Below are 27,485 nucleotides of genomic sequence, written 5' to 3'. Positions count from 1 at the left end.
AACGATAAAATTTAGAAGTATAGTCTCTCTAATTTTCAAGAAATCTGAAAGACGTCAGAGTATATACTAAGAATAAAATCAGCATGTTATGATATAGTTTTGCGTCTTTAAAAAGGGCAATAGCCTACTATGAAGTTTTCATTTTCTTGGTCGGTAAGATCCAGAAACGAACTGTCGGCAGTTGCTTGGCTGTTATCCCCGGAGCTGAGAAGCATCCGCCGTACATTATTTCGGTGGTAGAGATAGACTAAAAGAAGTGCAATAGCCACTGCAAAACATAGAACGGCAACAATTGTAATCTTCGCTGCAGTATACGCCGGTGGGTTCGTGAACGTCAGTGGGCCTATAACGATCAGCTTCTTAATTTTCTCACCAATTACATACGCCATACCTATGATGTTTCCTAGGCAGAATGCCCTGTGGAATTTTAGTCAAAGTTGTCAAATTCGTGAAAGATAGTCTTACATCAAAAGCATTGCATTAACTGTGATTTTTTTGGTGTGTCCGGCAATATTTGCGGCAACCCAGGAGTAAATAATTGGCGTAGCTGGTGAATAAGTCAATGTAAAGTTATAGCCCTCAGCAGAACTGAACATACTTGATGGAATAGTATTAGTGAGATATGTTCCAATCAGTCTACCAACCTTCTCTTGGCTAGGCAAAAAAGCCATAAGACCACCGCCGAGAATACCGGCTGCAACTAGTAAGATTATTACCACCGATCTATTGTTGAACTTGAACGATGTATATGACGCCCCCCAAATGGCTATTATCCCGATGACGCCGCTCGGGATGCTAATTAACGCAGCTTGCGTTGCAGTGTACCCAACGCTTTTCAGTTAGTGAGGAAGCCGAAATAAGCGGGATTTACTTACCCTTGAATGATAGTTGCCTGAAAGGTGCTTACGGCGGCGTTTGGTATGTTAATGGCAGTGGTTAATAGACATATTAACCAAGTATGGGGATCGCGAAGAGCTTCGAAAAATTGTGAAGGTTTGAAGGTCTTATTCTCAATGCCCGTAGTATCGTTTCTCAGTCGGATGACAGCAATTGCCTTTTGTCTATTGCTCAGTCGCGAGGTCATTGGATTGTCTGGCAAAAGCATCAGCAGCAAAATGCCTACTGCGATAGTGACAAGGCCAAAGACGAGGAACATGATCTGCCACAGGCAAAAGGTTAAAAAGTCACTCAACACTCTCAATGAAGAAGCTTACCTGCCAGCTTTTGAAAACTTTGCCGTGGTAATGCTGGAAGCCATAAGAGCATAATGCTCCAACAATGATGCCAAGTCCAACTGTCCCGCAGCAGAAGCCGATTCGGAGTGGTTGCTCTGCACGCATGTCAGAAAATGGTTAAAAGATTTGGGTGGATGGCGCAAACCTCTTCTCTTGTACCACATGCAGCTGATTATGATCATGCTAGTGTAGACAAATATCAGTTTCTTGAGTTCTGGTGGCTACCTTTGAACTTGTATACCTGGGCGACACGCAAGCTTCGAAAACTCCCAACAGCACCCTCAATGCGACCAGTGAAGCATATGTTTTGCATACACTATTCAAGGCCAAGCACAGTCCCCATAAGATGACTGGAGTACCAGATTAGAAATTTTCTAACGATTGCAGGTGTAATATACCGTTTATGCTTAAGAGCTTTGCCACTGGCAGCCTCTGTAATAGAAAGCTGCTGAATGGCTCACTAACGAGGTAAGCGACATAAAATACTAGCGCAAGGTCGGAGAATTGAGATGGTGTAGAGTTCGTATCTTTTCCGAGGCCCATGATGTTCGCAAAATTGACTGAATCGTGGTTAGGATTTGTGATAAAACGAGGGTTTGGAAGAGAATCTGGGAGGATCTAAATGTACTGAGATTTTTGTCCAGAAACTGTAAAAAGTATACAGCGGCCAGCAGTGGCAAGATCATCCAATCAACGACTCGAACAAGTTTCTTTTCTTCATCTTCCGTGAATGTTGTCTCTCCCACTTCATGCAGAAAGCTTAGTGCTGCATCTGCAAAGGCCGGCTTTTCTTCTGTAATTTTGGACACTTCCCTGACTATGGGTTTTTCTGTCTCGATATCTTGGGCCATGATAAACAAGAAATTATTCACTAAGTTTATGACAAAGAGGCAAGTATTCGGTTTGAAGTGAATATATTTTAAGAGAAGCAAGACAAGGTCTGGAACGATGAGCATCGGTTTAAAAAGCTTTGGTGCCCCAGATCATTATCCACATTCCCCGTGGGGTAATGGCTCTTCTGGGGAACTGCGACGAAGCATTGTAGGTCCCGACGGAGCGTACGTAAGTTCAAGCCCTTACATTTTTAATGATCCACGTTTCTGTGCTTAGCCGCTTGCAGAATCCAATTATCTCTTCTGGTATATCAGGTATGCTTCGGACAGCTGTGGCGAAATTGTTTTAGCGCATGGTCAATTGATGATGCTAGGAATATTTCCCGGCGGAGGCACCTCCGTCGGCCCCAGATTTTTGGAAGCTAATCACGCTGGTCTCCGTGGATATCCGACGGAGATTGTAGAGACCTGCTCTCCTGAACCTTTTGGCTATTTGCCAATGAACCAACCATATAGAGCCAAACTAATCCCTTTCATTTCTCTGAACAAAGTCTAGAATTGCCTATTGCGCATGGTAAACCTACAGCAAAAATGCCAGCCTACTCGAGTTTCGCGTATGTTATAGTGCTGATTAAAGCAGCCATCCTCCACTGTTTGCGGCTCTCCCCAACTGCTTCGCTCCTTGACCTAAAGACCGCGATGTTTCTGGCTCTTGTGCGATCATCGACAAGTAACCTGAAGCCTGGGAGACTCATTGATTGCCAACAAGACTCTTTACGAGATGTGGATGTAAAGGAGTGTATATATCTTGTATCAACGAAGTTAACTCTGGCATTTGAGACAAGTATCATTGCTATTGCATTCAAGGCAATTAGAAATCTCGGCGATGGTCAAGAAAGCATTCCAGACATAAAACTACCTTCGGTGTCTATGGAGTGGATATGTCATCGTCCCAGTTCTGACGGAACAGCCTCAGACATAGGCACTCTCGAAAGGCTGTATGCGACAATGATGCGTGGGGTCAAAAATAAAACTACGATCCTGTATTTCCACGGCGGGCAGTTCTGGTATCACTTTTACCATTGTCTATTTCTGATCCTGCGCTAATACCTTTCGCAGGAGAATGGGGCGAGAACCAAGACGAATTACTCATGAGCTCTCCCGGGATACTGGCGGGCGATGCCTCGCCGTACGATATCGACTTTCGCCGCAGAATCCTTTCCCAACCGCATTGATTGAGGGTCTAGCAGCATATCTATATCTTCTGTATCCCCCTGCTGGCAGCTTGCACGCTCCAGTTGCAGCCAGGGACATATGCTTCGCCGGTGACAGCGCTGGGGGGAACCTTGCCATTGCCCTGGTTCAACTTATCTTGGAGATCACCAGAGAGGGGTCCAAAAATGCGTCGGGTAGACTGACTTGGGATCGCCAAGAAAGAGACTTGCCAGTTCCTGCTGGGGTTTCCATATTATCCCCATATAATGACCTAACTCGAGCGCTGGACAGCGAGTCTAACTTACAATACGACATTATACCCGCACGAGGCCCGCCTTTTACGACTTTCGATCCTTGTGAAATTTGGCCTGCTAATCCGCCTCGACATCATGTTTATGCAAATGACAATGCTCTCATGAATCCTTTGGTGTCCCCTGTCACCACACATGATTGGAGCGGTGCACCCCCCACATGGATATGCGTGGGAGAAGAATGCCTAGCAGATCAAGGAATGTTTGTGGCGCAACGAATGGCGTCTCAAGGTGTCCCCGTTGTTTTAGAGCAGTACTCTGCCATGCCACACAACTTTTCACTTCTTATTCCAGAAGTGGAAGCTTCGAAGTACTCCAAGAAACGTTGGGCATCTTTTATCTGTTCCACCATTGACAATCCAGAGTCTATTAGGACCGAAGCAATGCAATGGAGTGGTAACCCTCTCTTCAAAACTAAATTAAACATTAGCAAGCTGGTTCCCTTGCCGTTGGAGTCTCTAAAAGAGAAAATGGAAACTCAGATAAAGGAATGGGGATCGCCACCAGTATAAGTAATATCGCGCAACACAACATTCATCTCTTTCCTGCCAAGCTTTGGGGCATTGATTCTGGTATCCGATGTTTTGAAGAGTTGTTAAATGAGAGTCTTGAAATATATATACGCAGTTGTTTTATAAATTCCTTTGAGTTTCAGAACCTAATCTCTTTTGTAAATGTTGCCGTGGCTGGTTTAGATCTAGCTAGATAAATGGTCGCTCAATTGGACTGACAATGTCGTATATTACTTATATAGTAATAGAAAAAGTTTTGATGCTATTTTGTGTGATTACCATCATTGGTATAAGAAGGAACTAGGGATGTATTAGTAGAAAATAGACAATACAATACTGAGCGCCTGATCTATTGTCTGCGCGTGGATAAATGCAACTAGCATACATGTACGTAGTGTGTCGTTCACAATGAGACGACCTATACTAAACGCGCTGTATTCTGTATTCCAGTGCACAAGCGCTGTTTTATGCCTTTTAGTTCATCTTACATTATAGACCACACAGGTTTACCATTCAAAAAACTCCGTTTAGGTTTTTCCATTTGTACTAAAATCAGCATAATGCCACACTAAGCCACTCGCTCAGGGGGCTTTCCTAGTTAGAGGATGATGCGGCTATATGTCAGCTACCGTAATAGAGGCGCGATTACTTAAATACTACAGAACACAACCCTCCACATTTTCTGAAATTACCTTTTCCCAATACTTTTATCGACTACTAAGCTATGATGCCTCCATCGGCGCCAAAAACACTCAAACAAAGCCACCCACCGACCCGACAGTATAAGAGGGGTTATAAGGCTTGTGAAGCATGTCGGAAGAGAAAGACACGTTGCGACTTGGGTGGCGGTGATCAATCCCTGTACGCCTTCTCTGGGCCTCCATGTGCACAATGCCGTCGTGCAAACCGCGAATGCGTCTTCCGTGAAGAGCGCAATACCAGTCTACATCGAGTAAAAGATTCACATCTCACCTCTCCTGCAACGTCAGGCACATACGCAGCGGCCTGCGATTTATCTAGAGAACCAGCCAACCTCCAGCCTGATATACCAATTAGCGATGGCGATGAAACTAGTAGATCCAATTCTGATCTTTACCGCGTAGATGGTGTCAATGTCGAGCAAACTCAATCGGGAGAACCAATGGAACAAGGTCATCACACGAACAGTACCCGTTCTCCAGTATCACAAATGTCACGATATAGCCAACTGATATCACCCTCATCCGGTCTCATGCAAGAAGACTCAACTGTCAAAGGCTTGAGATGTTCTCATATCGAGGATGGTCTAGTGCATCCGCCTCTTGATTCGACTAGCCACCAAAGCCAGACTTTGCCAACCACGGCCGGTTTGCGTCAAACAGACCATCGCTTGACTAATATCGTCATAAACACTCTCATCTGCAAGGGGAACGATCCCCTGAACTTATTGTTCGAGGCCGCCGCACAAGGGGCACATGTATCTCTTGAAAGTCCCAGATATCCTTCATCTGTAGGCCTTGAGAGGATCTTCAACGCTAATATAGATTCCTCATCCCCATGGGCCTCGTACAAATTTGTTAGGATGGGCTTGCTCTCTGCAGAACAGGCAGTATATTACGTCGATGCGTAAGTTCCCTTTTCCCAATTTATCATCAATATTCAGATACTGAGTCTAGAACAGGTTCTTCGAGAACCTATCTCCAAAATCTCCTATTCTAACAAATTACTTTGCCGATCACGCAAATCACAGTCAACTTGTTTCACAAGAGCCTTTTCTCTGTTTGACAATTTTGATGATCTCATCCAGATATCACACTCTCTCTGGAACGGCTTCCATCTCTAAAGGACACTATATACATGATAGACTTTGGCATCATACTCAACAACTCTTGCAGCAGATCTCACTGGGACAAGGAAGAGCCTCTAACCGTCGACTCCGATCTCTTGGCACGATCGAAGCGTTGCTACTCTTGACAGAATGGTATCCACAAGCAATGCAGTTTATGGACTCGCATGATGAGTGGGATGGTGAACCTTCAATAACAGATGATTCACTGCATACAAAATCACCCAATTGGCTTGAAGGCTTTATCGAGCCCTGTAGGCAATTTGATCGCATGTCTTGGATGATCTTGGGTTCGGCTCATATGCTGGCTCACGAATTGGGTGTTTTCAGGAGCCAGCAAGAAGAGAGAGTGGGAGTTGAAACGGATGTAGTGGAAGAAGCGCGGCGCACAAAGGTGTGCGACTTGTTATTCATCTACATAACTCTGCTCGCAGCGAGACTTGGATTCCATTCGTTACTGCCGCTACCATTCAGCCAGTCCATCCTCAGCCGAGCAACGGGTCCCTCCACTCAAACGATAGAAGCCTGGATCGACCTACTCAGGATTACCAAAACCGTACATGCTTCAATGATGTCGTCTGCATCAAATATGCGAGAATTGCTGTTGGCGGGAAACCATATCGAGCTGATAGAACACTTCAAACCTATTTTGAGTCAATGGCGACACAAGTACCTTGGCCAAATTCCTGATGAGCCTGGTGCTGAGACAACAGAGAGCTCACCACGGGACTTGCTCTTTGTTGAATACCATTATGTGAGAATGTATACCATTTCACCGGCTATACATGCTGTGGCAATGCAGATTTCGTCTAGGGAGTGCGGCAGCTTATCGGGCTCTCCCACAAATACACGAATGCAAACAATGGTCATAGAAGAGCAACTTGAATACCCGTTCATTGAAGATGTTATTCACGACGCATATCAAATCCTTAGACGAGGAATCCAACTAGCGCATAACAACATGTTGAAGTTTCACCCGGCTCGTACATTCCATCGTTTTATCACTGCTTGTGTCTTCTTACTTAAAGCAAGAATATTGGGCCTTCGACAAATTATATCGTGTGAAGGGAACACCTCAATCGACCTATGTCAAATCCTCGAACAGAGCGTCCAGGCGCTCAAGATCTCAGCAGTCGACGATGCGCACTTAGCTGCATATTATGCTGCTATTCTTGAACATCACCTTGCTAATCTCAATCTCGAGATGGAGTTACCTACCGTTAGCCTTACTACAGCAAATGCAGCTCACAGCAAGACCTATCACCAGAGCCGCACCAACAGTTCAGAAGACTGGCATACAGGATGGATTGACCCTTTTGACCAAACCGATTTATTTACTACTTTTAGTGTTTTTAATCATTAATTCTGCCTCTGTGGTAGGTGGAGGAAAACTAATAGCCGTCAATATTGTATAGTGTCGACAATGTGCTTAATCTTGAAAGTGCTGGGGTTTGCAATATGTCGAGTTTCAATGCGCGGCCAGAAACGCGGGTAAGGCTACAAATTGGACTAACAAAGACCTTCTAAATATCCTTGGTGATAACCAGATAAATTAGACTCTAGATGCTCTTTTGTGACAAAATGAGTTCCAGCCATCTGCATTTCCTAAAGCTTCCCTCGTACTTCTAGCTCTTTCATTAACTCTATAAAGTCTTCATCTCCTGATGCAGCTAGCTCTTTGAATAGAGACATGTTCTCTTCTATCCATTTATCTTCCTCTCCAGTCTATCGGAGCAAGTTGTCAGTATCCTTTTCAACATCACTTTAGATCGTATATACCTTTGGTCTTCCAATTCCAGCTTCCAGAGCTTGGGTCAGGGTCCCATTGACCCACACTGTTCGAAGGCCCATTTCACCATCTTTGCCAACGATCTTCTCCCATTCGCCTACAAGGTCTTTGCAGTGCTCTAGGTACTCCTCACTAGAGCGGTTGCTACCAGCTCGGGTGCGTAGAATGAGGCGGTTATACTTTCTGCGGATGCCTCCCCGAAAGACGACTTGGTCACTGACATCCGTATAGCGAACGTTGATGAAATACCGCGGGGTGTTGAACCGCTTCGAATGTACGGTAGTAAAGGCATTGGCGAGGAGCTCCTGCTGTCGAGGAGTTAAAGGGGTAACGTATTCGACGTCGTACAGCGGCATTGTAGCTTCTCTGCTTGCTATTGTGCTGGACGGATATTTGTAATGTAATTTCTGAAACTGCTTTTCGTGCAATGGACAAATCCAAATCTCTCAGCTTGAAATCGACTACAACGATGCGCTTACATGACTTATATAAACACACCAACATGCCCGGCGAATGGCCCCCACTCTTTTTCTCCGGGTTCTCATCCCGCTTAACACCTCGGATCAGGATCGGAGCAAGATGAGGAGGCCTTGGTGGAGTTCTAGTGCGATTCTTCTAAAATGAGCTAATGGCGGCCGAGTTAGCGCACCACCGCGATGTCCGCATCTTCCGCGTTTCAACATGCCTTCCGCGTCTTCCGCGCTTCGGCTCTAAGCTTACCCTAGTATCAGATCCCCTCCTCATGAGTTTAGTACAACAATTCGTTGTGTAATGGTTATTTGCAGTTTACGAAAACATTCTCTAAAAAATATACCACGACTTTTATATAGTTTAATTGAACTATTGATGTCAGTTTAATTAATCGTTCCTTTACATTCGTGACCGTTTGTTAATAGTTGACTTAAACTTTTTATATATAGTGTGTTATTATGATCAGAGGTTTACTTTACAGGACGGCAATAAAAAGATTAATGTACATGTAAAGACTGGTATCAGAGAAATATACTCCGTATGTGAACCTGCATTCATTGCTCATTTATATTGATCTACTTTGCTATTTGATCTTCAAGCGTACTCCTATACAGCGCTGATATTGGCACTGGCGGCTTATTATAATTTTGTCATGTTCAGATTCCCGTTCATTCTCCTCTACTTTTCAGGGTCTTCTACATTCTCCACGGTTTCCGCCATAGCTCCATTGTTTTTGGTCAGGATCTCCAAGCCGTGGGTAGTGTGCTTCAATTGTCGAGCGAGAGCAACGGTTTGGCGGGGACTATCGGCCTCTTGGAAGATGCGTTCAATATCTTCCAAATTGTGTCCCATTGTTTCTGGAAAGATGAAATATACCGTTGGAGGAATCGTAGCGCACACGAGACAAAACATGATGTAATATTTGTACCCAATGGTTTCAAGGGCCACTGGTGTCACCATTGTAATAACATATGCCCTAGTAAGTGTAAGCATGTATGAACGAGAGTTAATAGGAGTTGTCAAAAGCACGTACCACATCCAGTGATTAGCTGTCGAGATTGCGACCATAGGTGTGCGAAACCTGATTGGCGATACTTCCGAGCAGTATAAATAATTGACGCCGAGGAAGCCCAACGGGACGAAAAAATTGAACAAGAAGAGAAAGAAGACTGAAGCCACCGAAGCGGCGTGATTGCTTTTTGGGTACGATGTGCTAATAGCCAGTGCCATCATACAAAGACCAATGCCAACGCCACTAATCATGAAGAGACGACGACGGCCAAGGCGGTCAACTGTGGCAAACGCGACAAACCCGGACAAAAACTTCCAAGAGACAGCAGCGCCGGAGAGAATCCGTGACAACTGACTGTCAAGTTGGAGATTCTGCTGGAAGATTATTGTGCCGTAGATGGCTACAAGTGCGCTGCCGCTCAGTTCTTGCCAGAATTGAATGAGGAGACAGAGTATGAGCCGATATGCAAGCTTGTCTCCACCGTTTCGTAAAAGTTTCCAAGTGATGCTAGCCTGACCGGTCTCTAGCACCCCTTCGATGAGTCCAATTTCTGCATTGACTTCGGTAGAATCACCAGAACTGTCTCGTAAAGCAGAAAGAGCTTGACGGGCTTCCTCGACACGACCATGCTTCATCAGCCAGCGGGGAGACTCTGGCATGAAGTAAATGGTTGACATAATGGTGATAGACAAGAGATTCGGAATTGCAAGAGGCACCCGCCACGCCACAGAGCTATTCTTGATCTGGAAGAACCCTAGGCTCACCCATGATGCCAAAACATAGCCGAAACTAATAAAGAGGCCAACAAGCACAACGTGTCGGCCGCGGCTTCGAGGCAGGGCACATTCAGACTGCCACACTGGTACCGTGGCACTGAGCATACCAGCGCCTAGGCCAAGCAAGAGTCGTCCAACAATAAGTTGTGGTAGCCCAAAAGCTGAAGCCTCGAGGATCTGTCCGATGGTAACCAGGACAGCACCAAGGAAGATGGTACTCCGTCGCCCGAGTTTATCTCCTATATACGAGCAGCTGAGAGCGCCTAGCATGCCGCCTGCTGTGAACAGAGCGACGACGGCTCCCTGGACCGTTGTGTTGTTGGACTTCTGGGCACCTGTCACATGAATTGTGTCGATTCGCGGAAACGTCTCGGTCCAGCTATCGATCGTGAGGAGGTTTCCAACACTATTTTGTCCGAAGCCATAGCATATAAACGCGGGTGCAACAATAAGCAGGATCTGAAGGAAGCGGAGTGCTCGTCCCTTGCATCCCAGAAACGTAGCAATTGTGGCCGTCATTGTAATGGTTTAAGAAAAGTTGTAATTCGTGATGGATGTATTCGAGGCAGCATGATGGAGAAGATGCCGAATCAAGATATAAGAGGTCCGCCCCCATGTTATGTCAGTCACTGGATCTGATGTTTCCTGGGGCTATACGAACTGTCAAAATTCTGGGGAAACTCGGCACTAACTGCAGCCGCTGCTAACTCTGCGCTACTGTTGTAGGCCACAGACTTTCTCAATAGACTGATCGCTAATCACCATGTTCGTCAGTTGGAGTATCACACTATGGCAGATGTAGCTTAGAGAATTGGGAGCAAGTGAACCTAACTGGTGTACTCCGCAAACCAGCAATTTTTTGTTACCCCAAATCCCCACACAACTCCACATTTTCTCCATAGTCTTATAAATAACTAGAAACCTGGGGAAATAGGGAAAAAAATCTGCCGCGGGGAAATATATCTACCGCACTCATCCGCAGTCGCCGCACTTTCCGTGTTCAGCCGCTTCTTCCACAACAGTGGCATCTCTTCTCGACGAAGTAGTAACAGATTCCAAATAGCGGTGTATCAGAAGACCATGGAGGTGCAGAGCTTAGTTTCCTATACCGCAAGACGCATTCGACCCGCGATGCATCCGTGCCAACAGTGCAAACGCCTCAAGAGGCGCTGTGACAGAGAGCTGCCCGAATGCTCATTGTGCACTAGGTGAGAGAAATACGATTGCTTACGCCATCTTGTCTGAGATTCGTCGGTTACATCTAGATTAAGTTGTAGCTGACAACTTTTCTCACCAGGACTCATCGACCTTGTGAGTATCCTCCTGGGTCGATGCCTGCTTCACCCAAAAAGGCTCAGTTGTCACCGGACATCTTGCTGGACGTTCCCATAAACCGATTTCCTGGGACATACTTTTTTGACCGCCGAGTATTCAACGACTGCCATATGAGCATAGAAAGGGGGCATCTACCACCGTCGTCTGTTGTACTTAATGTTTTGACCAGCACCGACGAAATTCGACAAATTGCAAATAGGTATTTCACTTCGGTGCATCTATGGTTTCCCATTATCAACCGAAGCAAATTTTACGGAAGCTTCTTGCATGGTTCCGTTGAAGCAGACGTTGAGATCTCTCTCCTTGCCATGTGCATGCAGCTTCTAGGATCTCGATCATCTAATGAGTTACAAGCCTTGGACACAGTATATATCTCGATCAGGCAGGCATTTGTGCAGCTAGAGCAAGCTGGTGTTTTAAATATTACGGTACTACAGGCTCTATTATTAACCGCCCTCTATGAGATCGGCAACGGTATTTACCCTGCTGCATATCTTACGATTGGCAATTGTGCCAGATATGCAGTGGCCCTAGACCTGGATAGAGAGATACTCAACTGGAACCAAGATGCATCCGATTGGGTTGTGATGGAAGAAAAGCATCGAGCTTGGTGGGCTGTGCTCATACTTGACAGGTACAAAGTTTTCCCGATATTATCTGACACGTACGTCGTCGGCTGATAAATGAAATGATCAAGATACATCAACATTGGCTGTCCTAGGAGAGCGTTATGTACCCCAGACCCAATACAGCTCCAATACTTACCTATGGCAGACGATGACTGGAATCAAGGGGTGCGTACTAATTCTGGAGCTGTACTTTGCAAACACTAGCAGAGAGAACAATAAATGCTTACTGCTGCAAAATAGACACGGATAAATGCGCCTCCCCATAGGCTCTCGACGCCTGTTGAGGTTAAGATGGGAAAATTCGCAAGACTGGCTCAAGCAACCCACTTGCTCGGTCGCGTTCTTCGGCATATACGTGATCCTACGACAGACGAAGCTTTTTTGTCAGAAGAAAGGGAGGCACTGGATCGCGCCCTTCGCTCACTCTTGTCACTCACTGTGGATGAGGAGATGGCGGACACGGACACGGCATTTTGTTCTCCCATGGCGCTATTGGGGAGGTATGCTATGTTTCCTCTGATGATATGCCTAGCTTAGCTTTCTTCTTCTTTTTCCACGCTTCATCAGGCTTGGTGCTAATCCGGATGTACAGTGCGCTGTTAACCCTACATTCCGAATCTTCAGGGGTATTATCTGACACATTGGCCGAGAGCCCTGTGGAGGCTAATAGAAAAAATTACAACATGGCAATTGAGACAAATTCGCAAGTGGTTCTTCCCGTCGCCCATCGAATTCGGGACTGCTGGCCATCTGCCCCACGCTACCCGTCCCCTCTTGTTCTGGACTGGATGTATCGTTGCATAGTTGCTTGCAACGGCTTCCAGAAGGATAACAACTCTTTATTATATGAGGCATGCATAGAAGATGTCAGGGGGGCGATGAAACTGTTGAGCCGTCAATGGGCTATTGGAGGTATGGGCTCTTCTTATTGCTCAGTTATAATTTGCTAACTCGAATCTTTAGACCTTTATTTTAAACTTCTCGATGTAGCATAATTGATCGAGCTACCAAGGATCCTTTGAACTATGTATCGCCTACACTAAGCGCTTCATCTCTTAATTACTCTGCTGAACTATAGCACCTATAGGTATTCTTAATCATGCAGCTGCTCTTTGTGTTGTTTCACTTTAGCATGACGCAAGTTTCCGCCACATCGATGCAAAGGTTCAACACCGTTTTCCAACTACTTCTAAAAACTAACAAATACAAAGTCAGTTAATTGACTGCCTGACTATCACAACATCAGTGTCGCTTCCGTTAACATCCAAGCTGATGGATATGCTTTCACCCGAAGCCCGAATAACATTCTCTCTGTTAAGGTTTCCGTTGATGTAAATTCCATAGTGACCAATCGGGAGCATGTTGAATACTGGATTTATGCGGGCAGGTTCTCCATGCCAAGTTCGGAAAGATGCAAACATTTCGCCCTTTCCCTCGTCCCAAACCCCGGATAAAGTGTCGACTCCGCTGTCAAGGCTGACGCCGTCAATCCATGGCATAGTTCCCACATGCTCCCTGGTCCATGGTTTGTCCCACATGGTCGCCTGTCCACGCTTAACTGTGAGTCTCGCATATGCGATTCCCGCATTGCCAGTAAACGGTTCGACATAGACATGGTTGTCATTCTCATCGTACTGAACATCGTGACGGGGATAATACAGGCCACCATCTAGCCATTTTGGGCCAAGGAATTGATCAGCATGCTTTAACAGACCGTTGAGATCCTCAGGGGGGCCAATTTCAGCAGCCCATTCAATAACCCAGCCGAAAACTGGATGCATAAATGATGGATAAGTATGAGCCTCTTTTGCGGTCAAGGCTCGTGCTTTGGCGTGGATTTCCGCGGCGTCTGTGGTTGGATTCTCAGCTGACAGCTTCCTGATTGCCCGGGCAACTTTGTCCGGGTTGATGTTTACCCGATCCCCAATCTTGGACAGATACCCATGGGCCATTGAGTTGTATAAATCCTCCATTTGCTCGACATTCCAGGCCATATGAGCTGCGGCCCAAGCCGGAAACCCAATGTCTAGAGCATCGACAGGAGAGTCTTGCTTTATTCGGTAAGCATCTCTGAGTAACCCATCTTTCCCCATCATCCCTTTTTTCTGCCATGCGGATTTATATTTTTCCAAGACCTCTTGTGCAACTTGGGTGTTATTGCGGACATCGTTGATTCGCATAGCGGTACTTTGTCAATCAGTTCACAATATTTATTTCTCACACTTTGATATCACTTACAGGGGAAACTGGTTGCAGGCGAGAAACACCATATTTGGCTCGCAGCAGACCCCAATCCATCCGTTTGCTTCCATCTCCTTGATGATTGCTTCCTGAAGAGTTGAACGGTTGTAACTATAGCGCTCGGGACCGAATCCCCAATACACAGGGTTCCAATTGAAGACGAGACTATCAGGCTGTTCATACTTGTCGTCATCAAACAGCATGGCATATAGTGCCGTCATGAGCAGCAGATGCCCCGAATACTATAACAGTTAGACTTTTTCCAAAGTGTCAAGGAATGCTTCTCACCATGATATTTTCTCTGCATATGGGGTCTGCCCATGGTTTTCGTAGTTCTTTCAAATCGGGATCTACCAAAGATCCACTGTGGGATGTCAAAAACCAGTACCCCCATACCTCCCTCCTAAGCATTTTATGTATAATTCGGCCCATTAGAGGCTTAAAGACGGATCGAGCAGCCGGCATCCGGTGATATTGGGCCGCCGCAATGGCATATGCCATAGTGGCAAGCTGATATCTGTAACCATCCAACCATTCCTGGCCAGGCTCTTGCGTGCCCATGAATCTCCATTCTCCATCTATTTGGGAAACAATATTGTGTATATGGCGGATATGTCCGGCCTGCTCACGCGTTAACTTTGTTAAGTTGGTATATGCGGGAGGAAGTTGTGGTGGGAAAAGGCCGTTTATTCTTCCGCTAAGGGTGATTTGAGCGTCGGCCACTGATTTTGTCTGCGTTTGAGACATGATGGTCATTGGCTGGATGGAACTTTGAATGCCGCTTATGTATATAATTGTATTAGGATACTATTTCTTCTTAATTGCCTGTTGATACAACTTTGGGAATATCTGACCTAGTTATATAACTAGAGTCGAATGAGGTTATGATTGTCTGTTGTCTTTGGCATCAGTTGCATTACTACTGTCTGCGGAACTGGCGGAAAGGTTTTAGTAAACAAAACTAAATGTCACGCGATATTACGTTTGGTGCTAGATATGTCATGTACCTGATTTGGAATACAAGGAACCAAACAAGCAATGGTAGCATGTAAAAAGGCTTCTTACTAAAAAACTGCCTTCAGTTATTGATGTAGTTTTTGCAGCACTTAGTATGCTGTGTTTTGGTTTCAAGCGGGGTTAATTAGACTGAGGTTGTATTAGAGTGCGGTTAGCAATGGAACGGAAAAGGCAAGTATATTCCTAATCCAAGCGCCCACTAACAGTCACTGATTCATCATGCACTTGATGCACTGCGCCCAGCAATATCACACTTACACTTGAGTGAATTATTTCCTTGTTATGCTGTCAATTGCAATAGGTAAAAAGCCCGGTGCCAAAGACAAAACATATAAGTAGATACATCCTAAGAACGGAAAATATTGTCCCATAGTGGTCTAAGATCATTGTTAAGCCACCATAGACTAGTGTGGGGGTTGATTATACGTTTCTCTTGTCGCAATCTGGTTCCTCATAACACACTAATCGCTTACAACTAGTTAGCTGTAGCATGGATACCACAGCTGCGATTATTTGCCCTGCTTTTTGTTTCATTAGCTTAAGGGTATAACCAAACGTTACAAGATAGCTTGTTTGCCAGGCCAGTGGGCGGCCAGGTGGGTAAGCGCGTTGTCTCATCACATAGCAAGGATGAGCTAGTGGCTGAATCCAATCTGATTGCTGTGTTAAAAACCGAGTATGTAATGTATTTAAACGATTATATACGGGAAAGTCAACTGTGCCAATTTCCTTCGGTAACTTATATTTCCAAGTTTTCCATGTTTCAATGTTTTAAGTAGTCTGTTGGCCTTTTATTCATCCGTGACTACCTACACTGTAGGACGGCTATTGCGACTAAAGAGATCTCGTTGTTGTAGCAGTGTAATTCTCTAAGCTCTGAGTCTGTCGGCCGGTCTTTGCACCCGTAAGAGTTAGGTCACAACGAGTATTATACCAGTGTATACTCAAGCCCTGCATTCCAAACTCGCAAGATATTTCTGGTAGTCGATATGTTTTGCAACGGGTTTCCTTGGATCAGAAGTAGATCGGCCCTATACCCTGGCGCAATTATACCACGATCGTTCAAACCAAATTGACGGGCAGGAAGAACTGTAGCGCTCCGCAGTACTTCAGCTGGTGTCATACCTGCACTAACCAAATTCTCAAGTTCGTCATGCACAGAGGACCCATATGCAACGTTTATTCCTGCATTCAAGAGGTTTGAATCGGTTCCAACTAGAATAGGTATTCCGGCCTTGTGCATTATACCGGCGTTGAGGGTTGCATTGTGGAAGCTGCCGTTCCCGGAAGGATTGAACAGCGGGTTTGCGTTCACGACTCTAGCAACAGTAAGGGTCGGCGTAACAGTTTGGTTGTTGGCTATGATCTGCTTCACAAGATCGGCTGGTAACAATAGGTCGCTGACTGAATGTTGGATTATATCTGTCTTGGATATGACTGCCTGCCTATAAGATGCAATATCTGAGGCATGTGTCGTGCTCTGCTTCCCGGCCTGATGTGCTTGATAAACAATAGCGTTATGCTCGGCTTGGGTCATGCCATTGGCTTCTGCGATGAGCTTAATAAAGTCTGAGCCGTTGCCAACCCTTTGATTCACCCATTCCTGCGCTTGATTTGCATTTGAGATGAGATCTGGAGGACCCGTCGGAGGCGTCGCGTGAGTACTGTTTGGCGAAGTAGCTATTTCCCCGGCACTGTAAAAGTTTGTGAGGCCGGTTTGGTTTCGCAAAGTATTACATGCCGGCTCAGGAGAGCATCCCATGCCTATCGCAGTTGTGACGCCGTAGCTGCTCATTTGTCCGAGATGCTCTAGTGTGAGGGGGTGGCAGTGACTGTCAATCAGACCTGGGAGCAAAACACCTCCAAGTCCATCAACACAATCCGCACCGCTGGCGTCTGTTCCAATAACATCTCCATCAATGACGACCGTGGTAAGTTCGCTGATTTCGTAGCCATCAAAAATTCTGACGTTGTTAATCGCGATTTTGTTTTGGATTGGGCGAGAAACTTGTCGAACTTCCGGCTTTATAAGTGGTGGCGTCCAACCAACCAGATGTTTGGCCGCATGTCCATTTGGGAAACATGCAGATCCAAAATCTGCAAAGAGTAAAGCACCGGCTAGCAGTGTAAAGTACATTATAAAAGGGTCAGTGCAGATAGATACATAGACTAAGTGGAAGACTGCCTCTTTTATATATCATTAGAAGTACAGATAGATATGTTCAAAAAACGAGGAGAGATAGATTGCGTTTTCTTATATATTCAAGACGTACCCTGTAAATACGGAATTGCGAAGTGAGGATTTTAAATCTCCGCACTATTCAATACTATATCCGACCGAAGCCTCTTTGTATACGAGATACACAAATACATAACCCTTAGTAGTTTCATAGAAGAAGCCATATTCTATATCGTTATTCAAGATGTCAAACCTGATGGGAAGTAACTCTGATTAATGCACTGTGGGTTTGATAATCATACTTTAGCTTCATTAGCTCCGACTATATCTCCAGTGCGGGCTTATTATGTCCGACTTATAAGCTCTGAGCCAACTCGTTATACGTATTCAGTCTGGAGTTGACTAATAAACTGGAAGATCTTATCCAGCATATTTTCAGTAGATCAATCTTTTCAGATTGATAAATGGGTAGAGAGGCAAACGGACTACTCTTTGTGTCATTGCTCACTCGCGACTTTTCGCATGTGTAAGACTGACTGCGATGGTGTGGCTCCATAGGTATACGTTCCGCGGCTAACCAATTAGCTCAGGGGACAATCGTATCCTTGCTGCAACAATGGGATGGCAGTAGGATATAGATGAACGATATACGCTATGCAAACTCGTAAGTCGGCAGTGGCAGTAGTGCAATATCTGCAATTATCACTCCGTAGCTACAGCGAGTCTTTAGCATCGTATTAGCGGAGAGACAAAATTTGTGTGGCTAAGAGAAGGTAATAGTTTGTGGCTGTGCAGCAACGGCCGGACTTCGGATTCCGGACAGGTTAATTCGCACCCTATGAAGCGGAAAGAGATGTCCGAACTTTGATCTGAATTCGTTTTACATGTTAAGTATTCGCAGATCCTTTACATTACCACAAGCACCTTACAATTCACTAAGGATGCAGCCGGGTCAAACGGAGGAACCCGAGCAAGGTGGAGCTTCTGCTCGGAGAGCTTGTCAGGAATGCAGCAGAAAGAAATCCAAGGTAGAGATCCATATCCCGACGACGTTTGAGCAACTTAGTGATAGGCCTTGCGCGTCTGAAGTGTGATAGGCTGCTTCCTCGTTGTTCATCATGTCAGAAATACCGTAGAGTATGTAATTACGAAAGGCCGGGCAAGACGCCGTTGACGAGGAGGTATGATCGGCTCCATAGATATCTATCTAGGACTGGTGCTTTACTAATTAGTTCGCAGGCATCTGACACAAGTCGAGGAAGAACTTTCCAGAGCAAAGATCTTGTTGAGGGAATTGCAGTCACGCCAAAACCGCGAGAACACCAATGCATCTTCAATGTCGCTCCCTGAAGTCAATATACTGGACAAGGAGCCAGCAACACCATCTCCACCTCCCTCTCAACTCACAGAGTATCAGAGACACAACGAGGCAGATGTAGCCGTTCCTCAGCAGAACCCATCTCTTCAAGAATACTTTGGTTCATCGCGCTCCAGAGATACAAAGCCGCCGGAGACGGAAAATTGCACCGTAATTGCTCATACAGCGAGTCCAAATCATCACAACTTACATACACCATGCACTGATAGACTGTCGAGGTCGAATCGAGATATCATGATTTCCCTCGAAACGCCCCCAACATCGGGGAGTTTTGAATGGGATGAACGAAGTGGTCAACCGGGCGGACAAAAGTTTGTTGACGGAATGGGGAGTTTGACCAGCGATGTAGATGGCAGCGGTTATCTCGGTATAGCTTTCTCTCCGAAACGTGATTACTCTTTCTCAATGCAGACAAACACTAACTTATTGAAGGCGTTGCTTCGGGGGCTGCACTTTTGCGCATCACCGTAGGCAACAATAGCCATCGTTCTGGGACAACAAGCCCAAGGGTATCCACAATACCATTCGCCCTCACCTCCCTGTCGGCATTGGACGGTTATATCGACGACTACTTTTCGCTCTACCATCGCTCATATCCCATAGTACATGAGGCAACATTTCGAGCTCAATTCATGGAAATAATACCACGACCCAGCGGAAATGCTTGGCAGGTCCTGCTGTATGTTGTGGCTGCTCTAGGGGCATGGTCTACTGCTACGCAACGGTCAGATGTTCATACTGGACTGTTTGAAGCAGCAAAGGCGAGGTTTTCGATTGATATGTTGGAAACTGGCAACCTTGTTCTGGTCCAGGCTTTGACGTTAATGTCAAACTATGCACAAATGGGAAACAAACCAAACTCGAGTTACAATTACTACGGGTTGGCACGACGTATAGCGATGGGAATTGGCCTTCACAAGGAGTTCTCGGCCTGGCAGCTAAACCCTCTAGTTGTAGAGATGAGACGCAGAGTTTGGTGGTGTTTGTATGTATTTGATGTGGGAAGCATCATTACTTTCTCCAGGCCGTTCGATTTCCCACAAAGTGGAGTTGACGTTGAACTGCCTATAAATGTTCACGACACCGTGAGTATCGCTGCTGTTCTCAGGAAATGCGCGCGGCTGACTGATAATCTAGGATCTTACAATATCAACAACCCAAAGACCGCCGCCAGCAGATACAACCACGGTATACTCACATTTAAGAGCCCAGTGCTCCTTTCATATGGCTACCTGCAACATTTATGAAAGGATGATATCGAACACTTTTCCGACCGCGAAGGAAATGACTACGCTGGACGATATATCAATATGCCCATGGCTGGCTTCACTGCCCCATTATTTTCAGCCGCACGCTATTCAGCCTCCCAAATATGCCTTTTGCCATGCTACACTTCAATGGCGGTATCGCAACTTGCGCATACTGGCGTACCGTCCATTTCTCGTTAGACGGGCCATGTCAGGCTCAGAGTGGGGACAAGACCAGGACAACTTGGATGACCCAGAAAGCATCGATCTCGCATTTCAACGTTGTCTGGATGCATCAAGAGAATCGGTCGAACTCATTTCAAGCTTCTGGTTTAACAATTCCCAGACGATGATGGCTTCCTGGTACGGACTATACTTTTTGTTTCAAGCAGTCCTTATTCCTATCGTCTGTCTTCGTAATAATCCGCAGTCCGACATGGCGGGAGCCTGGCGTAATCAGATTCGCGAATCCATCAGAGTTTTAGAATCCATGATGCGGCTCAATCCTACAGCAAGTCGGTGTCTTCGCGTCGTAACATCTCTGACCGAACCATATATATCGAATGAAGAAGAAATAAACGAACCAACACAAGAGTCATGGCAGGATCAGTTGACCGGCTTATATCCGATGATGTGGCCGGAGCTTGGGTCGGATTTTGCACAACTTGATCGTATTAACGCATTGTAAGTCACCCCTCGTAGACTTGGAAGCCTTGGTCCATCTCTGACAAAAGTCATATGCTAACTTGTGTGGATGCTAGGCAGGAATCGACCATCACAGATTTTATGAATCGAATGTCTGCGTATGACTGATTTCTCAGACCATGTTTTCGCAATTGGATCTGTTGAAAGCTAGCTGCTCGGTCTGGGGCGCCGTCTTCACCCCTCCGATATTTATATCACAGTTGCACCTGTTCCAACTCCAAGTCAACATTTGTACTGTCTCCAATCCAAGTTCAACATTCCGCATCAGCCGATCGGCCTTAGCTAGATGCATTTGTACAGCATGTATCTAGCAGAATTTGATGCATTGTAAAAACACCTTCATTTCAATCTTCCCTTCTGAGTATTTACCGGCAACAATATCCTCCGTCTATCACAATGTCCGCTCCAGTGGTAAAAGTGCTAGCGTCGCTCGCGAGGTACAAAAATATTCCCTTCAGCTCTTTCGCATCACCCTCGCGTCTCATTGGCGTGAGACTCAACCATTCTTCTTTCCATCCTTTGGGAATCCCGGCAGATATCGGAGTCTTGATATAGCCCGGCGAGATTGCATTCACGCGTGCAAAGTCTGCCCACTCCACTGCAAGAGATTTTGCGAGGTGAATTACAGCTGCCTTAGACGCATTATAGCAGGCCTAAAAAAAATGTCAGGGCTTCTGAAGCACCAGTTGGTGGAGCAGGTATAGAACTTAGAACATACCTGACGCTGTGGGACATTTGCTATGTGGCCAGACATGGATGCTGTAAAGATCAGGCTTCCAGATCCTTGCTTTCGGAAAATTTCGCCCGCCAATTTAGCACAGTAGTAGGCTCCGTCTAAATTTACAGCGAGTACTTGCTCCCAGTTTTCAATAGGGTCATCGATACCACCTGAAGTACTTGTTAAGCAAAGAATAGAAGTGCGTATAGAAGTGCGTGAGAATTTTACATACCTGCTGGACGGGAGATGCCTGCATTTGCAATCATGACATCGAGTCGGCCGAAGTCAGCGACTACAGCAGCTGTTTGTTTTTGGACCTCTTCGAAATTCTCAACCGAACACTTGTAAGCCTTTGCTTTTACGCCGAAATCTGCTTTGATTGTAGCTGCGAGTTCGTCGGTATTTGTAGCACGGCTGTACCAAAGAGCAACCTGGAGGCACATTAGATGCAAGAGCATACAATGGTAACTTTTAAAGCGCAGTGTAAACTAACATTGGCACCTGCCTCTGCAAGCGCTCGAGCTGCTTCATATCCGATTCCTCCCGAGCCACCAGTGATGATAGCAACTTTACCAGCCATGTCAAACATTTTCATAACGCTGTTTGACAGCGTTGGAGATGGGCTCTCTCCATGCAAAGTGGGGTTCGAAGGATTCATTATTGTGAATTGAAGTGCTTCTGCACTACAATATGTAGTTTGTTCAGTTATGCCTCTCCTTTCTATACTTATAAGATTTGCTTTCAGAGCAAATTGGGAGGCGATATGAAGGAACAACTGGTATAGTATGACAAATTAATCTGCGAATATTTCCGGCATCTGAGAGGGAGCTTCTTGTATGTAAATTCTCATATAAAAACACGGCAGGTAACCCCCGATTATCATATCCTGAGGCTGACATCGCGGTGGACACCATCCGAAAAGATAAAAGTAATTACAATCGGACCACTTTCCCCGGAGAGTCGGAATTCTAGATTTACCTAACATGGGAAACCCGCTAGTCCGTCGGGGTGCAAAAGTCCGTGAGAGGAGCTCCGGGCATGTGTTGCCCGCTGGGTATTGACCGCCGTCACCTGCTTCAGTACATTCAGTGGAAATAATTAGTAAATAATGTTTCAACACCACATACCGTAGTTATCATAAAGACCCATAAAGGCCTTCATCTCTAGTCATCCGTTCTAGAATTGAGATTATCACTGGCAATTGATACTGCAACGCTCTGTCACCCTTCGCTATGGCCACCACCACGGTGAGATTCTGAACCGCTTCACATCTGTCGGTCTTTCACTTAAACTAACAGCTCACCACAGGGACAGAATCCGGCTTTTGTACTGAAAGCAATTGGGGATGCAGATTTTGAAGAGAGACCAGTCCCCAAGCTGAGGGATGCTTGGGATGTTCGAGTTCATATTGCCCAGACTGGGATATGCGGGTCGGATTTGCATTACTATGACAACGGCCGAATCGGAGGTGAGTTACATATGATGAAGAAATTAGGAACGAAGCCATGGAAGCCATTACCTGGGCTGACGTGTAGACTAGATTTTGTCCTGACTACACCCATAATTTTGGGACACGAAAGCTCAGGAACCGTTGTGGAAGTGGGCTCTGCGGTCAAAAACCTCAAGGTTGGAACCCGCGTCGCCATCGAACCTGGTGTACCGTGTCGACAGTAAGCTTATGGTTTTTTTTTTCTGGCATTCAACACCGGAGACATTTGCTCACCGGCTTGTGTAGTTGTGATTACTGCCGCTCTGGGTCCTACAATCTGTGCCCCGACACAGTCTTTGCTGCTACCCCACCGTGGGATGGTACTCTCGCTAAGTACTACATAGTCGCGGCTGACTATTGCATTCCTCTTCCAGATCATATGGATATGGAGCAAGGAGCTCTGGTCGAACCAGTAGCTTGTGCCGTTCAAATGACAAAAGTAGGCAATGTGCGAGCCAACCAAACTATTGTTGTCTTCGGCTGTGGTCCCATTGGCGTCCTCTGTCAAAAGGTCTCCAAAGTTTACGGCGCCAAAAAAGTGATTGGAGTAGACATCAGCCAGGGAAGACTGGATTTCGCGAAAAGCTATGGCGCCGATGGGGTTTTCTTGCCTCCCCAGAAGCCAGCAACTGTTAAGACCGACAATGAGTGGAACGAACAGTTGGCAAAAATGATCAAGGAGAAGTTCGACCTAGGAGACGGTCCGGATGTTGTGATTGAGGCTACGGGCGCTGCAAGCTGCATTGCAACTGGAGTTCACCTGACAAAGAAAGGGGGCACGTATGTTCAAGCAGGCATGGGCAAAGAGGTAAGGCTTTTATCCCCTATATGATATGTTCCCAAGTCAAAGCGTTTCTAACTCAGTAATAGGTTGTAGAATTTCCAATCACCGTCGCGTGCATTCGTGATCTGACTATCCGTGGCTCGATTCGCTACACGACGGGCTGCTATCCAACTGCCGTTGATCTGGTCGCTAGTGGTAAACTCGACGTGAGGCCACTGGTCACAAACAGATTCAAGTTTGAGGACACAAAGGATGCTTTTCAGTTGGTGCGGGAGAGGCACGAGAACGTCATTAAAGTTCTAATCCAGGGAGTTGTTTAGAGTCTAGGACTTATTAAATAGACGCTCGTTGAAGTTTACTTTTCGTATGCCGGCCTTTCGTGATTTAGGTATTTCATATTCATTGCTTCAGATCAGAAATACAACCATATAGATTGTCATTACGCATAGAGACATGGCATCACCAAATAAGAGCTACACTAATTAATTATCGTGCTTCAACTGTTATTAGGTCTCTCTCAGAGTCTGGATTCGAGTCGGAGTCCTTGCTTTAGAGAAAGCAAATCTTGTCCTAGAATAACATTTTGATGTAAGTTATTGTATTACGAACTAGAAATGTATTACGTTGTCTTCTATTGTTGATGTATAGGCCGGTAGGAAAAGTAGTCCGTGATGTATCAATCACACAGGATTCCTCAATATGTGCGGTATGCAAGTCTTACTATGTGGTCACAAATAAACAACGGAAGTTTTATTTCAAGATATAATGACTCCAGGTTTCTCTTTCTAGAATCACTTAGACCAGAGTATATCCCCCATCAACCACAAGGTCGGCACCAGTAACGTATGACGAGGCGTCAGAAGCAAGGAATAAGAAAACTCCCTTAAGTTCATTTGCATGGGCCTCCCGACTGGATTATAACATTAGTATAATTTGAAGCATCATCACTAATTGTCATATATTACTCACCCCATGGGAATCTTGTTCTTCCAAATTACTCTCATCTCCTGGGGAATGAAGTTGGATATCTCGGTTGCGATGTAGCCGGGCGATACTGAATTGACTCGCGAAAATTTGACCCATTCGACGGCAAGAGATTTGCAAAGCTGAATCACACCAGCTTTAGCTGCGTTATAGGCAGCTTGCAATTGTGGGATGTTGACGATATGGCCACTGATGCTTGCAGTTGCAATGAAAGATCCACAGCTATAGTTTTGACCAAGTGGGTTCCCGTTTACATCTGTGCCCTCGAGACCTTGGCGGCGAAAGTGTTTCCCAGCGGCACGTGCACAATAGAAAGTTCCGTCGAGGTCAATATTTACCACGTCATGGTAATGGGAGACATCTCCTTCAAGGGCAGGGCCTTGGGTCCAAGGAATGCCTGAGTTGGCGACGAAGATGTCCAATCGGCCTCCAAATTCTGTTACAATATCGTCCGTTGCCTTCTGAACTTCGTCATATGATGTGGTATTGACTTTGTAAGCTCTGCCTGTGTATGGTGTTAAAAAAAACTCGGAGAGTGAGAATCAGGTGTAGTGCTCACATTTGACCCTGTAGTCGCGTTCCATCTCTGCTGCTCGCTCAACTGCCTTCTTGTTGCCATTGTACCATATTGCAACATTGGCACCTGCTTCTGCGAATGACTGTGCAACAGCAAGACCGATTCCTGCTCCAGCACCGGTCACAATTGCTGTCCTTCCCTTCAGAGAGAATAAAGGCATTACTCTTTCTGCTCCAGGACCAGGAATGGCATTTCCATGGCTGAAGTTGCCTTCGGCATTAATTCCACCGTCAGACATGTTGAAAATTTCAGGTCCCTGATGGAGAATAAGTCAATAACAACAACAAAATGTCATTTGGTTCCCTTTATGTCAATGCTGTTGGGCTCCACGTTCAGCGGATTTCGACTGCCGAAGACTGTTACATGCTTAACCATGGAATCGGCTGATTGACACCAGATCAGGCTGAAACAACAATTAGTAATTTGATAGCCGGTTTTTGAATCGACATCGGAGTCTAAAGAGCTGCTCAAGAATACCGGAGACGTAACTTAGCGAAACAGAGTATAATTTGTTCGGGGTCCGGGGTCCGGGGTCCGGGGTCCGGACGCAGCAGAATTCTAAAGTCTTGACCTTTCCGTGCAGCCGCACAAGTGGAGTTGCATCATGTAGCCCAGACATTTACCAAAAGGTTTGTGTAAGTCTATTCCCGTACAATTTATTGAATGACTGAAGAAGCTATTGCTTTTTTAAAGTGGTATTAGATCTTGTTCGCTAATGAAACGGCTGTCTTTTGGCGCACATGAGAGTCATACACCAGTCTCTAGTCGGGCATTAGCTATTGTCCCAGCACTCGCACCTAACGCCACATTGTAAAGTCGAAAAACCGGGATTACGACGAACAGGTATTTTGATATCCTTTGCCCCGTGCATTTACGGTGGGTTTCGTGTTAACCAGTAATCCACGTGCTGGCTTCCTTTGACCCAGAGGCGGGACTACGATTCCGGCGGCGGGAATTGCGGTCCGGTATGATTCATGTGGTGTGTATAGGTCAGGATGGAGAACGTTCTATCGTATTCATTCATTCATAGTCATAAATAAAGCCCCATGATATCACTATCGTCTAATTTGATGAATAGATACCTCTTTGGAACACAATAACCGGTCTGGAATTATACTCCTCCACAATGGCTTCCCAAAGCATGGAGATTATCATATTTGATGTACAGCCAAGAGTCATCAAGGAAACCCAATCATTGCTCACCAATAGCGAGTGGAACGATGCTCTTTCTACATTAAAGGAACAAGATGGCGTACGAACAGCTTATTGGGGTCAGACAATCGAGTCCCAAGACAAAGTATACCTGCTAATTGGTAGGCTCCTCCCGCCGCAGTACAACAAAACTAGGCATACTGCTGACGAATGATTGATGCAGACTGGATCTCAGCCCAACACTGCGTCAAGTTTAAACAATCCCAAAGCTTTAAAACCTTTCTCACGAACCTCGATCTCATAATCCTAGGCAGTCCTCAGTCTATACATGTACCCATCGCTCCACAGATGTGTTTGCCAATCTTCCGCGACGGACTGACGGAAATTGCAATATTCTCCTCCTACAACTCGAGTTTTATCGAGACATTTGACAATTTTTCATCCATCATTAAAAATTCTCCGGGGTGTACTGGTATTATGAAAGATATTGCGAGAAGCGAAATCTCCGGAGAAATGGGGGAGATTGAAGGAAGTGAGCAGCTGTATGTTGCAATGATTGGGTGGCTAGATCTGGAAGCACATCGTATTGCGATGGAGTCAAAAGGGTTTAAAGACAACGTTCCGTCGGTTGAGGCTTGTGTTCAAGAGATCATTGTGTACCATATTAAGATGATTATGGTTTAGAAGACTAGGATCGTCTCATTCAGTTTGCCTACCATTACTACAATTTTCAGCCGATATTTTAAAACTGTTCTTCATTGGCACCGTGTTGACAATTTAAACTGAGTCATCAAAGATGATGTATTATTCCTGTTTTATGAACACTAATAAAAGGCCTCGCGGTATTATCTTGATAGGTCAACACAAACGATCAGCGATGAAAGATTATACGGGTTATCAAGAATTGTAATAGAAATAACGGAAAGTAGGTCTCTTTGACGTGGATAATGACATAGTATCCCCTTGGATTTTTCCAAAGGCCAGCTGACAAGTCAACTTTGTAATACCGAAAGCTAACATGATGCAATTGCCTTAAATGGAATATTGAATGTAACCACACACTAGATACAC

At 45.5% G+C, this 27,485-nt stretch overlaps 13 protein-coding genes across 13 annotated transcripts; 6 read left to right on the top strand and 7 right to left on the bottom strand.

Moving 5' to 3' along the window:
- Positions 1 to 107: 107 nt before the first annotated feature.
- V8C40DRAFT_269149 (major facilitator superfamily domain-containing protein) lies at positions 108 to 2,086 on the bottom strand (the record flags this gene model as incomplete). The annotated part of the gene is made up of 7 exons (XM_083220051.1): positions 108 to 343; positions 392 to 417; positions 466 to 597; positions 876 to 1,159; positions 1,215 to 1,330; positions 1,697 to 1,795; positions 1,864 to 2,086. 7 exons carry the CDS (start codon positions 2,084 to 2,086, stop codon positions 108 to 110), a joined length of 1,116 nt encoding a protein of 371 aa, XP_083069981.1.
- Positions 2,087 to 2,659: 573 nt separating this feature from the next.
- V8C40DRAFT_281849 (alpha/beta hydrolase) lies at positions 2,660 to 4,106 on the top strand (the record flags this gene model as incomplete). The annotated part of the gene is made up of 2 exons (XM_083221693.1): positions 2,660 to 3,135; positions 3,188 to 4,106. The coding sequence occupies 2 exons, from the start codon at positions 2,660 to 2,662 to the stop codon at positions 4,104 to 4,106; spliced, it is 1,395 nt and encodes a 464-aa protein (XP_083069980.1).
- A 714-nt stretch (positions 4,107 to 4,820) lies between these two features.
- On the top strand, positions 4,821 to 7,441 carry V8C40DRAFT_253525 (Zn(II)2Cys6 transcription factor). The gene is made up of 2 exons (XM_083217637.1): positions 4,821 to 5,711; positions 5,767 to 7,441. The coding sequence occupies exons 1-2, from the start codon at positions 4,831 to 4,833 to the stop codon at positions 7,292 to 7,294; spliced, it is 2,409 nt and encodes an 802-aa protein (XP_083069979.1). The 5' UTR covers positions 4,821 to 4,830; the 3' UTR covers positions 7,295 to 7,441.
- A 26-nt stretch (positions 7,442 to 7,467) lies between these two features.
- V8C40DRAFT_253524 (uncharacterized protein) lies at positions 7,468 to 8,310 on the bottom strand. The gene is made up of 2 exons (XM_083217636.1): positions 7,711 to 8,310; positions 7,468 to 7,656 (listed from the first exon to the last, which is right to left on the bottom strand). The coding sequence occupies exons 1-2, from the start codon at positions 8,074 to 8,076 to the stop codon at positions 7,537 to 7,539; spliced, it is 486 nt and encodes a 161-aa protein (XP_083069978.1). The 5' UTR covers positions 8,077 to 8,310; the 3' UTR covers positions 7,468 to 7,536.
- A 559-nt stretch (positions 8,311 to 8,869) lies between these two features.
- V8C40DRAFT_281847 (general substrate transporter) lies at positions 8,870 to 10,555 on the bottom strand (the record flags this gene model as incomplete). Its single annotated transcript, XM_083221692.1, has 2 exons — positions 9,225 to 10,555; positions 8,870 to 9,167 (listed from the first exon to the last, which is right to left on the bottom strand). The coding sequence occupies exons 1-2, from the start codon at positions 10,496 to 10,498 to the stop codon at positions 8,870 to 8,872; spliced, it is 1,572 nt and encodes a 523-aa protein (XP_083069977.1). The 5' UTR covers positions 10,499 to 10,555.
- A 389-nt stretch (positions 10,556 to 10,944) lies between these two features.
- V8C40DRAFT_77059 (Zn(II)2Cys6 transcription factor) lies at positions 10,945 to 13,046 on the top strand. Its single transcript, XM_083223411.1, has 6 exons — positions 10,945 to 11,187; positions 11,277 to 11,948; positions 12,012 to 12,108; positions 12,184 to 12,443; positions 12,536 to 12,855; positions 12,907 to 13,046. The coding sequence occupies exons 1-6, from the start codon at positions 11,060 to 11,062 to the stop codon at positions 12,936 to 12,938; spliced, it is 1,509 nt and encodes a 502-aa protein (XP_083069976.1). The 5' UTR covers positions 10,945 to 11,059; the 3' UTR covers positions 12,939 to 13,046.
- Positions 13,047 to 14,931, bottom strand: V8C40DRAFT_281845 (uncharacterized protein; the record flags this gene model as incomplete). The annotated part of the gene is made up of 3 exons (XM_083221691.1): positions 13,047 to 14,130; positions 14,182 to 14,426; positions 14,473 to 14,931. The coding sequence occupies 3 exons, from the start codon at positions 14,929 to 14,931 to the stop codon at positions 13,155 to 13,157; spliced, it is 1,680 nt and encodes a 559-aa protein (XP_083069975.1). The 3' UTR covers positions 13,047 to 13,154.
- A 1,198-nt stretch (positions 14,932 to 16,129) lies between these two features.
- V8C40DRAFT_281842 (amidohydrolase family protein) lies at positions 16,130 to 17,350 on the bottom strand (the record flags this gene model as incomplete). Its single annotated transcript, XM_083221690.1, has 1 exon — positions 16,130 to 17,350. Exon 1 carries the CDS (start codon positions 17,336 to 17,338, stop codon positions 16,130 to 16,132), a length of 1,209 nt encoding a protein of 402 aa, XP_083069974.1. The 5' UTR covers positions 17,339 to 17,350.
- A 1,148-nt stretch (positions 17,351 to 18,498) lies between these two features.
- On the top strand, positions 18,499 to 20,818 carry V8C40DRAFT_269144 (fungal specific transcription factor domain-containing protein; the record flags this gene model as incomplete). Its single annotated transcript, XM_083220050.1, has 5 exons — positions 18,499 to 18,512; positions 18,620 to 19,125; positions 19,191 to 19,843; positions 19,896 to 20,689; positions 20,767 to 20,818. The coding sequence occupies 5 exons, from the start codon at positions 18,499 to 18,501 to the stop codon at positions 20,816 to 20,818; spliced, it is 2,019 nt and encodes a 672-aa protein (XP_083069973.1).
- Positions 20,775 to 22,017, bottom strand: V8C40DRAFT_281840 (uncharacterized protein; the record flags this gene model as incomplete). Its single annotated transcript, XM_083221689.1, has 4 exons — positions 20,775 to 21,363; positions 21,429 to 21,598; positions 21,661 to 21,859; positions 21,922 to 22,017. The coding sequence occupies 4 exons, from the start codon at positions 22,015 to 22,017 to the stop codon at positions 21,076 to 21,078; spliced, it is 753 nt and encodes a 250-aa protein (XP_083069972.1). The 3' UTR covers positions 20,775 to 21,075.
- Positions 22,018 to 22,660: 643 nt separating this feature from the next.
- Positions 22,661 to 24,021, top strand: V8C40DRAFT_281838 (NAD(P)-dependent alcohol dehydrogenase; the record flags this gene model as incomplete). The annotated part of the gene is made up of 5 exons (XM_083221688.1): positions 22,661 to 22,675; positions 22,737 to 22,896; positions 22,969 to 23,098; positions 23,164 to 23,725; positions 23,788 to 24,021. The coding sequence occupies 5 exons, from the start codon at positions 22,661 to 22,663 to the stop codon at positions 24,019 to 24,021; spliced, it is 1,101 nt and encodes a 366-aa protein (XP_083069971.1).
- Positions 24,022 to 24,495: 474 nt separating this feature from the next.
- Positions 24,496 to 25,687, bottom strand: V8C40DRAFT_281836 (reductase with broad range of substrate specificity; the record flags this gene model as incomplete). Its single annotated transcript, XM_083221687.1, has 3 exons — positions 25,245 to 25,687; positions 24,671 to 25,190; positions 24,496 to 24,611 (listed from the first exon to the last, which is right to left on the bottom strand). The coding sequence occupies exons 1-3, from the start codon at positions 25,498 to 25,500 to the stop codon at positions 24,497 to 24,499; spliced, it is 891 nt and encodes a 296-aa protein (XP_083069970.1). The 5' UTR covers positions 25,501 to 25,687.
- Positions 25,688 to 26,135: 448 nt separating this feature from the next.
- Positions 26,136 to 27,098, top strand: V8C40DRAFT_281830 (uncharacterized protein; the record flags this gene model as incomplete). Its single annotated transcript, XM_083221686.1, has 3 exons — positions 26,136 to 26,241; positions 26,341 to 26,575; positions 26,638 to 27,098. Exons 1-3 carry the CDS (start codon positions 26,230 to 26,232, stop codon positions 27,096 to 27,098), a joined length of 708 nt encoding a protein of 235 aa, XP_083069969.1. The 5' UTR covers positions 26,136 to 26,229.
- Between the last annotated feature and the right edge of the window lie 387 nt (positions 27,099 to 27,485).

Source organism: Trichoderma camerunense (genome assembly GCF_050948025.1).
Source record: "Trichoderma camerunense strain CBS 138272 chromosome Unknown V8C40scaffold_17, whole genome shotgun sequence".
Lineage (NCBI taxonomy): Eukaryota > Fungi > Ascomycota > Sordariomycetes > Hypocreales > Hypocreaceae > Trichoderma > Trichoderma camerunense.
This window is presented reverse-complemented; position numbering and strand designations above follow the sequence as displayed.